Source organism: Hyla sarda, chromosome 2 (genome assembly GCF_029499605.1).
Source record: "Hyla sarda isolate aHylSar1 chromosome 2, aHylSar1.hap1, whole genome shotgun sequence".
In the NCBI taxonomy this organism is placed as follows: domain Eukaryota; kingdom Metazoa; phylum Chordata; class Amphibia; order Anura; family Hylidae; genus Hyla; species Hyla sarda.
Window position 1 is genome coordinate 489,351,358 of NC_079190.1, and position 13,941 is coordinate 489,365,298.

At 45.8% G+C, this 13,941-nt stretch overlaps 2 protein-coding genes across 2 annotated transcripts in view; one reads left to right on the top strand and one right to left on the bottom strand.

Annotated features, from left to right (window-relative positions):
• DOP1B (DOP1 leucine zipper like protein B) overlaps positions 1-13,941 on the top strand; it is a 248,102-nt gene that overhangs the window by 28,680 nt on the left and 205,481 nt on the right. The gene's annotated exons all lie outside the window — the stretch shown is intronic.
• Positions 2,256-5,263, bottom strand: LOC130357147 (carbonyl reductase [NADPH] 1-like). Its single transcript, XM_056559608.1, has 3 exons — positions 4,896-5,263; positions 3,922-4,029; positions 2,256-2,751 (listed from the first exon to the last, which is right to left on the bottom strand). The coding sequence occupies exons 1-3, from the start codon at positions 5,179-5,181 to the stop codon at positions 2,315-2,317; spliced, it is 831 nt and encodes a 276-aa protein (XP_056415583.1). The 5' UTR covers positions 5,182-5,263; the 3' UTR covers positions 2,256-2,314.

Sequence of the window (13,941 nt, forward strand, 5' to 3'; positions counted from 1 at the left end):
ACTGAAGATTTTATCCAAGCTTCATAACAGTCTCTGTACATACAAATTCTTAGGGTTTGACAAAGGTTGGGACCTTGAGCAATTTAGAGTCCTCAGACTCGTGCGCTGTTCCACTGGAATTAGGGGAATTAGTTGCGGTCCAGCAGTCACGCTAGCTTTAGCGGGGATTAGTTTAGAACTCACGGTTTAGTTTTGTGCTGAGACCGGCAGGTTTTCTGGCCTAGCGTGTCTTTGAAAGTTGCACAGATCCGTCCTGCTAGTCCGGCATCCACGAGAGCAGCAACCCAAGAGAGCGATAATTGGCTACAGCTCCCTTATATGGGCAGGGGCTGGACTAGAGCTGATTGGTCAAATACTTCTGTCAATCACTTTCACATAGAGTTATGGGTAGCATGTGACCCAAGGATCTCCAAAGGTCCTCTAACATACCATAGAGGAATTAACATGGTCACATGACCGAAGGTCCTGCGACTCCAAGAAGGTAAGCATACTATACATTATATTAAATATACACATTATTGTTAAATATGTACATGTAAACATCACAGAATTAGAATAGAGGAGAGGTGCCTAGGGGCTGTCCCACCTGGGGGACCCTACCTGAGCGTAGTAACTCTGACTTTGGGGACCACCATACAAGGTACAGTATGCAATACGGTATCGGGACACCACATTTTCTATTGTCATGAAAGCGTTAACTATGTCTGTGTAAGAGGATGTATAGAGAACTTATGTGCACTTTGGCCAATCAGGGCCACCTGCCCCCCAGGTCAGTCAAGTTAGTGAGAAGTAGTGTGAGTCTGGAGAGGAGAGTGAGTGAAGGTCCAGTCCAGACCTCTGCTATGTGATCTGTACTTCTTCACATGAGAAAAGGCCCAAAAGACATTGTTGCTGTAAAAGTTCCAGTTCCTGAGCGACATCACCGTTCACCAGGATCCCACCAACCAGGTCATCCATCTGTCAGAGAGAGCCGAGAGCCATCAGGCCCCATAGCCAAAGAAAAGGATTATGTGAGTGAAGATCCTCAGGCCATTCCGGTCCATACAAGTCCACCCTGGCGGTAAGCACCCACATTGGATTCCAAAAGTGAAGTTGCAAGAGTCAGTGATAGTCAGCTCTAAAGTCAAGTCTCCCTCAGTCAAATCTCAGTCAATTCAGTCTAGTCACACCAAGGCTAGCTCAGTCAAGTCTGTCCACATCATATTCAGACCAGTCAAGTCACATCTTAGCTGAGAAGGACTACAAGTCCCAAAGTGCCAAGAAAGCAACTGTGGTTCCCTTCTGCTACCTTCAGCGAAATTGAACTAAAATTGAGCTGTTCCTGTTGTATCACCTGTCTGCGATTCCTGAAGTAAAGTTTACAAGCGGTTTCCCTAACCTTACATTTGTGGTATTCCTTACCCGGCACTCGGCACCAGCAACCGCTTATCCTTGGAGTGTGGTGGTTAACACTCCTGGCGTCACATACTCTTACCATAGTTACTACACCCATCAGTCTACATACATGACACCCCTTAGCCAACACAGACCCCACCATTGATGGCCTATCATTAGGTTAGAACGTTGTTGTGATTTTCTGGAAAATGGACTAAAGCCAGTGGTTTCCAATCTGTGGACCTCCAACTGTTGCAAACTACACGTCGCAGCATGCCCGCCCTTTGCAATCCCTTAGACCACTGGCCTGAGTAAATATCCAGGGGCTTCGCTTCCTGAAATTCTGAATTATTGCTCACTATATGATGGCATTATGTAGGCTGTATATGGCACTATTATTTTGAAACTATATGTCGGTATTATGTGTCACTATCTTAAAGGGGTACTCTGCTGCTAGACATCTTATACCCTATCCAAAGGATGTGGATGTCTGATCGCAGGGGACCTTCCGCTAGGACCACCGCGATCTTCGTGAAGCATGACTACTGCTGATGGAACCCGGCGTTCGTTCAAAATGGCGGGTTTCAGCAGCAGTGGTCGTGTCATGTTAGGCCACACCCCCTCGTGGCATCACGCCACACCCGCTCCATTCATGCCGTGACCCCGCGATCAGACATCTTATCCCCTATACTTTGGATAGGGGATAAGATGTCTAGCAGTGAAGTACCCCTTTAAAATGGAGAGGTGAGAGTTGGGGCCTTACTTTGCTTGCCCAAATTCCTATAAAATCTATTTATTATAAAATCATAACAAAATTATAAAAATATTATGGAATTTATTATTATTAATAATAATAATAACAATAATATGATAATGTAACTTTATTCTTAAAAAAATGGTTGTAATGTAATAAGTTTTAATACCAGTGCTTTTCTCATGGTTACCAAGTCAAAATTTCCTTATCACTGACCAGCTCCCCATTTGGTGATTCCACTGAAGTTGGAAGAAGAGCCAAATATACTGGGGTCACAGCACCTTCATCTGGGGACTTGGTGGCATTAGGACCCGCCATATCAGTCCTCACCCACCCTGGGCAGCAGGCATTGAGAATTATGCCCTCTCCTTTCCTGGTCTCCTTTAGTTGTCGTGCTTGAATTCTGGACAACACTGTTACCCCGATTTTGGACACCCCATAAGCAAAGTTCGGCCAGCCCCTATCTTCATGGACTCCGTTCTTGGCATCTTTCACAAACTTCTCCATCAGCTTCACCAGCTCATCCTCTGTGATGGTGTCACTGCGGAATCTCTCCTGAAGTTCGGGGCTGCACTTTAGAAGGGATGTATGGCTGAAGATACTGGACACGTTTACCACTCTTCCTATGGGGAAAGATATGGCCATATTAATAAAAAGCTGATGGCTAGCTCTTCTACAATACGACTGGTTAAAAAATGTACCAGATATTTTCAGTTACTCCATTGAAATGGAACAGGGAAATATTCAAATCCTGGACTGTTGGTGGGCCTTAAAGGGGTACTCCGCCCCTAGACATCTTATCCCTTATCCAAAGGAAAGGGGATAAGATGTCTGATCACGGGGGTCCTGCCGCTGGGGACGTCCCGCTATCCGGTGTCACACCCCCTCCCATACACTTGAATTGACGGGGCATGACCGTGACGTCATGAGCGGGGCGTTGCCATGACGTCACAAGCCTCCGCCCCGCATCGCTCCGTGCACCAGATGTCTGGGGTGCCGCAGCCGAGATCGTGAGGGTCTCAAGCGGCGGGGCCCCCACGATCAGACATCTTCTCCCCCATCCTCCATCAAATACATCTCCTAAACAAGTCTCTGATAAAAGAGTGACTGCTTTCCATATCTATGAGTTGATCCCTGGAGGTCTAGTCCTAGATCCTCCAGTGATTGACTGGATGGTTAATGGGGTTACCAAGGGGTCTACTTTGTACCCATAAACCATTTTACAAAAGGGCAGGAATAGTCCTACACAGGAGTCCAATGGCAGGTGTCACAGGAGCTTGGCTGTCTCATAATATCCTGGTTCTTGCTATAATGGTGGGATTAAAGAACCTAAAAATGTAGGCCATTAGATGCCATGGTCAATAGCAACACAGCATCTTAGTGGTTTTAAAGGGTGAGGGGAGCACTACCTCTGTCATCCCAATGCAGGATAGGGATGATAGTGATGACAAGGCGGAGGCTGCTGAAAAGTGGTCTGGATAGCATTACAATAAAAGTTGATGCCAGTAGATATAACATTTATCTAAAAAAGATCTAGATGATGTTCACTGCTTAGCTTCCCCCTCCCTGTGAAATGACCTCTTTAAAGGTCAGAGAGCACGCTCAGTAACTCTTCCCATTCATGTGACTGTCTATGGGTCTTGCTGTAAAGCATATCGCTAAAGTATACTAAGCAAGTTTAGCATAGTGCACTGTTTACTCACTATCGTTCATCTCTTCAAAAACTCTACAAGAATAATGGCGAAACACCTGAATAGATGACGTTATGCAAATAATAGCTACCCGAAACTTACCATTTGGTCTAAGGAGCGGCAGTAGTTCATTACAGACATCCCTTGTACCAAAAAAGTTGGTTTTCAGAATTACTTCGGCTTGGATTCCAAATGGGGTTGTGTCAGCAGCTGATGATGGCGATAGGAATAGAGGTTTATTACAGTTTTATAGCAGACATAGGGGTATAAATGGCAAGCTACAGAGAGATGACAACGTGGAAGACAACATACAAATATGTAAAAAAAAAGACGATATCCAGCACTCACCAGTCATGCAAAGTAAAGATGTATTAAGCCATAGAGTGGTACAAGGACGCGTTTTGGCATGGGAGCCTTCCTCAGCTGTCTGCCTATGGCAGACAGCTGAGAAAGGCTCCCACGCCGAAACACGTCCTTGTACCACGCTATGGATTAATAAATCTTCACTTTGCATGACCGGTGAGTGCTGGATATTATCTTCAATTACCTGTGAGTTTACCCTGCCTCTTGCACCACCGCTGAGTACACGAAAGTGCCAACACTCTCCTATATTGAACCAATATACAAATATGCACTGAAAGTGGCCCAGCAGAAGAAACCATAAGAATACTTAAACAGACACTGTCATTTAGACAAACAGTGCATAGACCAATAGTACAAGCGAATATAAGAAACTTTGTAATATATCTTTGTAGACAGAAATGCTTCTAGACCTGGCTAGACTGCCGAGACTCACAAGTGGGTTGAACTCTGTTCACATCATGTGCAGTTACAGGGTACGGCTCCACGTAGCGCTGGTACCGTACCCATAATGTGTGCGTTTTTTAAGAGAAAAATTTCCAAAACGAGTAAGTGATTTGTCCTAGAATGACAATTTCGGTGTTTTGTGAAGATTTCATGTCTTTAGGCTATGTTGCCTCTAGGGCAGAGCTTTCCAGACTTATTATGTTGGTGATCACCAATATCCTTCTTACAATGCTATGCTCTATAGTAATTGCAGCAGTCTCACAACATACCTTTAAATGCAATGCCGGCGTTATTGATGAGCACATCCAGACCGCCATACTTTTCCTTTAGGAAATCCCGCAGAGCCCGGATACTGGTCAGGTCATTGATGTCCAGCTGATGGAAGAGCGGGGACAACCCCTCACCATTCAGGGCCTTGATGGCTTCTTCTCCAAGTTTGGAGTTCCTGGCCGTCAGATACACGTCCCCCTGGAACTGCTTGCACATGGCCCTGACCACCGCCAGCCCTACTCCCTTATTGCCCCCTGTGACTACTGCAACCCGCACGCCGGCCATGCTGACAGCACTTACTGTGTGTAGGAAACCCTGTTTACTGGAACCTGGAAACGTTAGTGTTCTCAGGTATGTATTACAGCTCCACCTTTATATGAAGAAATAGCTGCGGTACAGAGATCAAATGACACAATAGGATTAATGATTGATCAAATGTTCTCAACAATATGTGCCCACAATGAAATATACAGTACATGTAGAACCCTCACAATATACGTGATATTGGGGGAAATTTATCAAAACCTGTCCAGAGGAAAAGTTGCCCAGTTGTCCATAGCAACCAATCAGATCGCTACTTTCATTTTTATCAAGGCCTCTTCAAAATGAAAGAAGCGATCTGATTGGTTGCTATGGGCGACAGAGCAACTTTTCCTTTTCTCAGATTTTGATAAATCCCCCTCCCCCCCCCCATTGTTTCCATAACATGGACTTTTGCCATCGTCGTTGTGGTAGTGCAGAACGGCATAATTGCGCACCTTTTTGCAAAGTTGCAAACTCCCACATTGCATCCAAAAATGTGTGCAAAAAAAAAATGGATGTTATTAGGTAACACCTGTTCAATTGCTTGTTAACACAAATAGCTTATCAGCCAATTGCAGCAACTCAATGCTTTTGGGCATTTAGACGTGGTCAAGACAACTTGATAAAGGTCAATCCGAGCAACAGAATGGGGAAGAAAGGGGGGTTTAAGTCACCGTGAACGTGGCATGGTTGTTGGTGCCAGACGGGCCAGTCTGAGTATTTCACAAACTGCTACAGGGATTTTCACACACAATCATCTCAGAGAATGTTCAGAAAAAGAGAAAATATTCAGTGTATGGCATTAGTGTTGATTATAATGCCTTGTTGCTGTAAGAGGAGAATGGGTAGGTAACACTCTATGGTGCTGCTGGTTTTCAACAGAGCCCGCCGCAAAGCGGCATGGTCTTGCTGCCGCAGACGGCACCCAGGTCGCTACCCCTGGCATGGCTTGACCACACAGGCGGTTGAGGAGATACGAGGCACAGGTCGGATATGGCAACTCGTAGTCAGGATAGCAGAAGGTCAGGGCAGGCGGCACAGATGCATAGTCAGGGACATAGAAGGAGGTCAGTAGGCAGGCGGCAAAGGAGCATGGTCAGGTCACAGAACTAAGGCTAGGTTCAGACTTCAGAATTTCCGCCTGCAATTCCTCTTTGAAATTGCAGGTGGAAATTCCGCTTGCCAAAATGTATAGTGTAGTGAATGGGTTTCCGTTCACATATTCTCTGCCTGGAGAGTCCGTAGTCTGAACCTAGCCTAAGGGTCAGAAACACGGCAAGGCAACTCTCAGGAACGCTTTCTCTCAGGCACTAGGGCAACAAAGATTCGGCAGGGAAGTGTGGGAGGTGGTGGAACTTTTAACTGGGCCTCAGGTGTTCACTTAATTATTGAGCATTCTGGCCCTTTAAATCTCCGAGCTCAAGCACATGTGCTCCCTAGGGGACAGGGACATGCACGCCAGAGCAGAGAGGCAGAGGAGGAGGCAGGAGGAGCACTAGGTGAGTGATGGGATTCGCATGCTGGCGCGTCCCGTGATGCAAATCCCAGCCCCGCCGGCAGCAGGGGTTAACGAGGTCATGCGCTTACGGCCAGCGTGTGCGGCCGGAGAGCGGAACATAACAGTTCACACCTTTATAATATACACACACACACACACACATACACACACACAGACAAATACACTCTTGCTTGCATGCACAAATACATAAACAGACCTGCACTCATATAAATATCCATGCAGTACAGTTCCCCCACATTAGGTTGGCAGTACAGTTCCCCCATATTAGGTTGGCAGTACAGTTCTCTCACATTAGGTTGGCAGTACAGTTCCCCCACATTAGTTTGGCAGTACAGTTCCCCCACATTAGTTTGGCAGTACAGTTCCTCCACATTAGGTGCAGTACAGTTCCCCCACATTAGGTGCAGTACAGTTCCCCCACATTAGATGCAGTACAGTTCCCCCACATTAGATGCAGTACAGTTCCCCCACATTATGTGCAGTACAGTTCCCCCACATTAGGTGCTGTATAGTTCCCCCTCATTAGGTGCAGTACCCCACATTAGGTGCAGTATAGTTCCCCCACATTAGGTGCAGTATAGTTCCCCCACATTAGGTGCAGTATAGTTCCCCCACATTAGGTACAGTATAGTTCCCCCACATTAGGTACAGTATAGTTCCCCCACATTAGGTACAGTATAGTTCCCCCACATTAGGTACAGTATAGTTTCCCCCACATTAGGTACAGTATAGTTTCCCCCACATTAGGTGCAGTATAGTTCCCCCACATTAGGTGAAGTATAGTTCCCCCACATTAGGTGCAGTATAGATTCCCCCACATTAGGTGCAGTATAGATTCCCCCACATTAGGTGCAGTATAGTTTCCTCCACATTAGGTGCAGTATAGTTTCTCCCCACATTAGGTGCAGTATAGTTTCTCCCCACATTAGGTGCAGTATAGTTTCCCCCCCCCCCCCCCACATTAGGTGCAGTATAGTTTCCCCCCCCCCCACATTAGGTGCAGTTTAGTTTCCCCCACATTATGTGCAGTATAGTTTCGCCCACATTAGGTGCAGTGTAGTTTCCCCCACATTAGGTGCAGAATAGTTTCCCAGACATTAGGTGCAGTATAGTTTCCCCCACATTAGGTGCAGTATAGTTTCCCCCACATTAGGTGCAGTATAGTTCCCCCACATTAGGTGCAGTATAGTTCCCCCACATTAGGCGCAGTATAATTTCCCCACATTAGGTGCAGTATAGTTCCCCCACATTAGGTGCAGTATAGTTCCCCCACATTAGGTGCAGTATAGTTCTCCCACATTAGGTGCAGTATAGTTCTCCCACATTAGGTGCAGTATAGTTCTCCCACATTATGTGCAGTATAGTTTCCCCCACATTAGGTGCAGAATAGTTTCCCCCCACATTAGGTGCAGAATAGTTTCCCCCACATTAGGTGCAGTATAGTTTCCCCCACATTAGGTGCAGTATAGTTTCCCCCACATTAGGTGCAGTATAGTTTCCCCCACATTAGGTGCAGTATAGTTTCCCCCACATTAGGTGCAGTATAGTTTCCACCACATTAGGTGCAGTATAATTTCCCCACATTAGGTGCAGTATAATTTCCCCACATTAGGTGCAGTATAATTTCCCCACATTAGGTGCAGTATAGTTCCCCACATTAGGTGCAGTATAGTTCTCCCACATTAGGTGCAGTATAGTTCTCCCACATTAGGTGCAGTATAGTTCTCCCACATTAGGTGCAGTATAGTTCTCCCACATTAGGTGCAGTATAGTTCTCCCACATTAGGTGCAGTATAGTTCTCCCACATTAGGTGCAGTATAGTTCTCCCACATTAGGTGCAGTATAGTTCTCCCACATTAGATGCAGTATAGTTCCCCACATTAGATGCAGTATAGTTCCCCACATTAGGTGCAGTATAGTTCTCCTATAGTTTTCCTTAATGAGAAAAGGGGGTTGATTTGGACTTTTATTAGGGAAAGGGTTAAATGACATTTCTTAACTTTTTTTTTACACTTTTTTTTTGCAGTGTTATAGCTCCCATAGGGACCTATAACGCTGCACACACTGATCTTTTACACTGTTCACTGCAAAGCCATAGCTTTGCATTGATCAGTGTTGTCGGCGGTCGATTGCTCAAGCCTGCATCCCAGCTGATTGGGACACCGCATTTTCGCTGCGGTAGTCCTGATCAGCCCCACTGAGCAGCCGGGAAGCTTTCACTTTCGTTTTAGAACTTTGAACGCCGAGTCTAAAGGGTTAATAGCTAGCTGCACCGCGATCACTGCCGCGCGCTATTAGCCCTGGGTCTCGGCTTCAGATAGATGCCGGGACCGACCCGATATGACGCGTGACTCCGCGTTATATCGCGGGAGCCGGCCAAGGACGTAAACATACATCCTTGGTCGTTAAGGGGTTAAACATGCATGGGATAGGCATAAGGCTATCCTTCATATAAGATAGAGATAATCATAAGGCTATCCTTCATATAATATAGAGATAGGCATAAGGCTATCCTTCATATAAGATAGGGATAAGTATAAGGATACCCTTCATATAAGATAGGGATAGGCATAAGGCTATCCTTCATATAAGGTAGGGATAGGTATAAGGCTATCCTTTATATAAGATAGGGATAGGCATAAGGATACCCTTCATATAATAAAGAGATAGGCATAAGGCTATCCTTCATATAAGATAGGGATAGGTATAAGGTTATCCTCCATACAAGATAGAGATAGGCATAAGGCTATCCTTCATATAATATAGAGATAGGTATAAGGTTATCCTTCATACAAGATCGGGCCAGGGACTATTGATAGGATTCAGAATATTGGGCAGACTAGATGGGCCAAATGGTTCTTATCTGCCGACACATTTTATGTTTCTATGTTTCTGTGTTTATGTAAAGAAACAACCAACCTCCAAAATTGCTGCTTTTTGTTCACATCACATATATGTCAGAAAATGAAATAAAAAGTGATCAAAAAGTAACATATATGCAAAAGTTATATCAATAAATACTTATTTAAGTATATAACGTTATATGGATCAGAATCAGGGGCGGATCCAGAGTGGAGTCTCGGGAGGGGCACTATTAGAGTATTTTGTGTTGGCAGACAGAAATAAGATTACGGAACTTACAATATTATTAAATGTATCATACAGTCCTAACCTTGTTTAAGACTCTTAGGCCATGTTCACATATCAGAATAATTATCAAATATACCAATTGCCACAGAATGGGAAAGTGCTAAAGAAATTTTTACCATTTAAAACTACAGCTCCCAGTATGACCTAAGCAGTGGTAAGGGGATGCTGGGAGTTGTTGTTTCACCCATCATAACTGCAGAACTTACAAGTAACTCCAGCTCTGATGGGACATAGTGAGGAGAATACAGAATGATATCAGTGATTACAGATTACCTCTTCTCTATAGTGAGGAGGATACACAATGATATCAGTGATTACAGATGACCTCTTCTCTATAGTGAGGAGAATACACAATGATATCAGTGATTACAGGTGACCTCTTCTCTATAGTGAGGAGAATACACAATGATATCAGTGATTACAGGTGACGTCTTATCATTGTGTATTCTCCTCACTATAGAGAAGACGTCACCTGTAGTTACTGATATCATTGTGTATTCTCCTCACTATAGAGAAGACGTCATCTGTAGTTACTGATATCATTGTGTATTCTCCTCACTATAGAGAAGACGTCACCTGTAATCACTGATATCATTGTGTATTCTCCTGACTATAGAGATCAGTGATTACAGGTGACGTCTTCTCTATAGTGAGGAGAATACACAATGATATCAGTGATTACAGGTGACGTCTCCTCTATAGTGAGGAGAATACACAGTGATATCAGTGACTATGGGTGGCGTCTTCTCTATAGTGAGGAGAATACACAACGATATCAGTGATTACAGGTGACGTCTTCTCTATAATGAGGAGAATACAGAATGATATCAGTGACTACAGGTGACGTCTTCTCTATAGTGAGGAGAATGTACAATGATATCAGTGACTACAGGTGACGTCTTCTCTATAGTGAGGAGAATACACAATGATATCAGTGACTACAGGTGACGTCTTCTCTCTAGTGAGGAGAATACACAATGATATCAGTGACTACAGGTGACGTCTTCTCTATAGTGAGGATAATACACAATGATATCAGTGACTACAGGTGACGTCTTCTCTATAGTCTTTCCTTATCTAATTCAGCTGGTACATACCGCCAGGATTTGTTCCAGCTAAATCTTCTCTCTGCAGAACTTGATGCCCAGACGTCTCCTCACTATGTCAGCGCATTCTGATCCTCTATATGAAAACAATAATTATTATAATACTGCCAAACACTGTATTCTTTGAATATAATACTGGCACGCACCCTCTGAATATAATTCTGACACACAGTACCCCTGAATATACAACACACTGTACCCTCTGAATATAATACTATCACACACTGCACCCTCTGAATATAATACTATCACACACTGTGCCCTCTAAATATAATACTACCACACATTGCACTCTCTGAATATAATACTACCATACACTGCACCCTCTGAATATAATACTACCACACACTGTGCCCTCTGAATATAATACTACCAAACACTGCACCCTCTGAATATAATACTATCACACACTGCACCCTCTGAATATAATACTATCACACACTGTGCCCTCTAAATATAATACTACCACACATTGCACTCTCTGAATATAATACTACCATACACTGCACCCTCTGAATATAATACTACCACACACTGTGCCCTCTAAATTTAATACTACCAAACACTGCACCCCCTGAATATAATACTATCACACACTGCACCCTCTAAATATAATACTATCACACACTGCACCCTCTAAATATAATACTATCACACACTGTACCCACTGAATATAATACTAACACACACTGTGCCCTCTAAATCTAATACTACCACACAGTGCATTCTCTGAATATAACTTGCTGTGCAGTGCACCCTCTGAGTAAAATACCGTAATGTATTGTGGCCCCTAAAAAACGTACCACCCCAGAAATTCCACATAATATACACTATACTTCTGAAAGGCAAAACACTCTGTGCCTTCACATATAGTAATAATGCCCCATCTTGTGCCCCTACATATAATAATTATGACCCGTCCTGTTCCCCCCACATAATAATGCCCTCTGTGCTGTGCCCCTCACATATAATGCTCCTGTCATGTGCCCCACACATTTAATGCCCCCTGTGCTGTGCCCCTCACATATAATGCCCCCATTCTTTGCCCCTCACATATAATGCCTCCATTATGCGCCCCTCATATATAAAGCCCCCATCATGCGTCCCGCACATATAATTCCCCCATCATGCGTCCCGCACATATAATGCCCCCCTGTGCTGTGCCCCTCACATATAATGCCCCATCATGCGCCCCTCACATATAATGCCCCCTGTGCTGTGCCCTTCACATATAAAGCCCCATGTCCTGTCCCCTCAGGGGGCATTATATGTGAGGGGCACAGCACAGGGGGCAATATGTGAGGGGAACAGCACAGGGGGCATCATATAATGCCGCCCTGTGCTGTGCCCCACACATATAATGCCCCCTGTGCTGTGCCCCACACATATAATATATATGTGTGGCACAGCACAGGGGGCATTATATGTGAGGGGTACATATAATGCCCCCTGTGCTGTGTGCCCCACACATATAATATATATGTGTGGCACAGCACAGGGGGCATTATGTGAGGGGCACAGCACAGGGGACATTATATGTGAAGGGCACAGCACAGGGGGCATTATGTGAGGGGCACAGCACAGGGGGCATTATGTGAGGGGCACAGCACAGGGGGCATTATATGTGAAGGGCACAGGACAGGGGGCCCCCCTGTCATGTGCTCTTCACATATAATGCTCCTTGTGCTTTGCCCTGCGGACCCTCATTAAATATTCCCTTTTCTCTGACCCCCCTCCTCCTGTTTGGCGCATATCCTGTTTCCATAATCCCCTGGACCCTGAGCATACCTTTACTTACAGTATGCAGGCCGCGGGGACGGGTCCTCCAGGCGCCGGCGCAATGATGTGACGTCATCGCGCCGGCCTTTAGTTAATCTCGACCCCGCAGCTCACACGCTGTGTAGCGTGTGTGTAAGGTTAGTGAATGGTGGAGCCGGAGCTTACAGTTTTGGCTCCAGCATGCTAGGGGGCGGGGGGGAAGCAATCCCGGGGGGGGGGGGCAATTGCCCCGTTGCCCCCCCCCCCCCCTGGATCCGCCACTGATCAGAATAGGGCAATTTTACACATACTGATTTTGTTAAAACCAGTACAATAATAGTAAACAGGGACATGCACAGGAATTTTGAGGGGCAGGGGCTCAATGTGAAAAAAGGGCACAACCGATCCATATACAACTCCCTAGACCAGTGTTAACCCAAGCACGGTCCTTAAAGGACAACTGCAGCCAAAATGTAACATATCCCCTATCCACAGGATAGGGGATAAGTGTTCGATCGCGGAGGGTCCGACTGCTGGGCCCCCCTGCGATCTCCTGTACGGGGCCGCGGCTGTCCCGTGCAGGGGGCATGCCGGCCGCAGCATGACGTTGCGGCGACATGCCCCCTCCATACATCTCTATGGGAGAGGCAGGGAGGCAGCGTTCATGCCTCCCCACCTCCCCCATAGAACTGTATGGGGACGGGGCGTAAACCGTCGAGCTCAGAGCTCGACGCTACGCGCATTAGCGCTCACAATGAGCGCTAATGCCGGCGCCCCGTTAGGGAGATCGCGGAGGGTCCCAGTGGTCGGACCCCCCGCAATCAAACACTTATTCCCTATCTTGTGGATAGGGGATAAGTTAAATTTGGCTGCAGTTGTCCTTTAAATACCCCCAACAGGTCCTGTTATCAGGTGATATAGTTGTGGAGATGCCTGATGCACAGACCAGAATTATATCACCTGTGAAAGACTAAGGGAATCTTGAAAACATGACCTGTTAGGGGACTTGAGGACCGCGCTTGGGAAATCTACAGGATAGAGGATAAGTGTTTGACCCACGCGATCTCCCTAACGGGGCCCCCGCATTAGCACCCTCCCCGCCCTGTCCCCTTACAGTTCTATGGGGGAGGCTCCAATTGAACTACATGGAGGAGGCGTGTCAGCCATGACATCACGCCGCGGCTGGCACGCCCCCTGCCGGGCAGAGC

What these genes read in the sequence shown, in the direction of transcription:
- LOC130357147 (XM_056559608.1), bottom strand. Translation starts at nt 5,181, where the DNA reads ATGGCCGGCGTGCGGGTTGCAGTAGTCACAGGGGGCAATAAGGGAGTA. An exon ending in CGCCGGCATTGCATTTAAAG is followed by an intron (nt 4,030 to 4,895) that starts GTATGTTGTGAG and finishes CGCCATCATCAG; the next exon opens with CTGCTGACACAACCCCATTT. An exon ending in GCCGCTCCTTAGACCAAATG is followed by an intron (nt 2,752 to 3,921) that starts GTAAGTTTCGGG and finishes CTTTCCCCATAG; the next exon opens with GAAGAGTGGTAAACGTGTCC.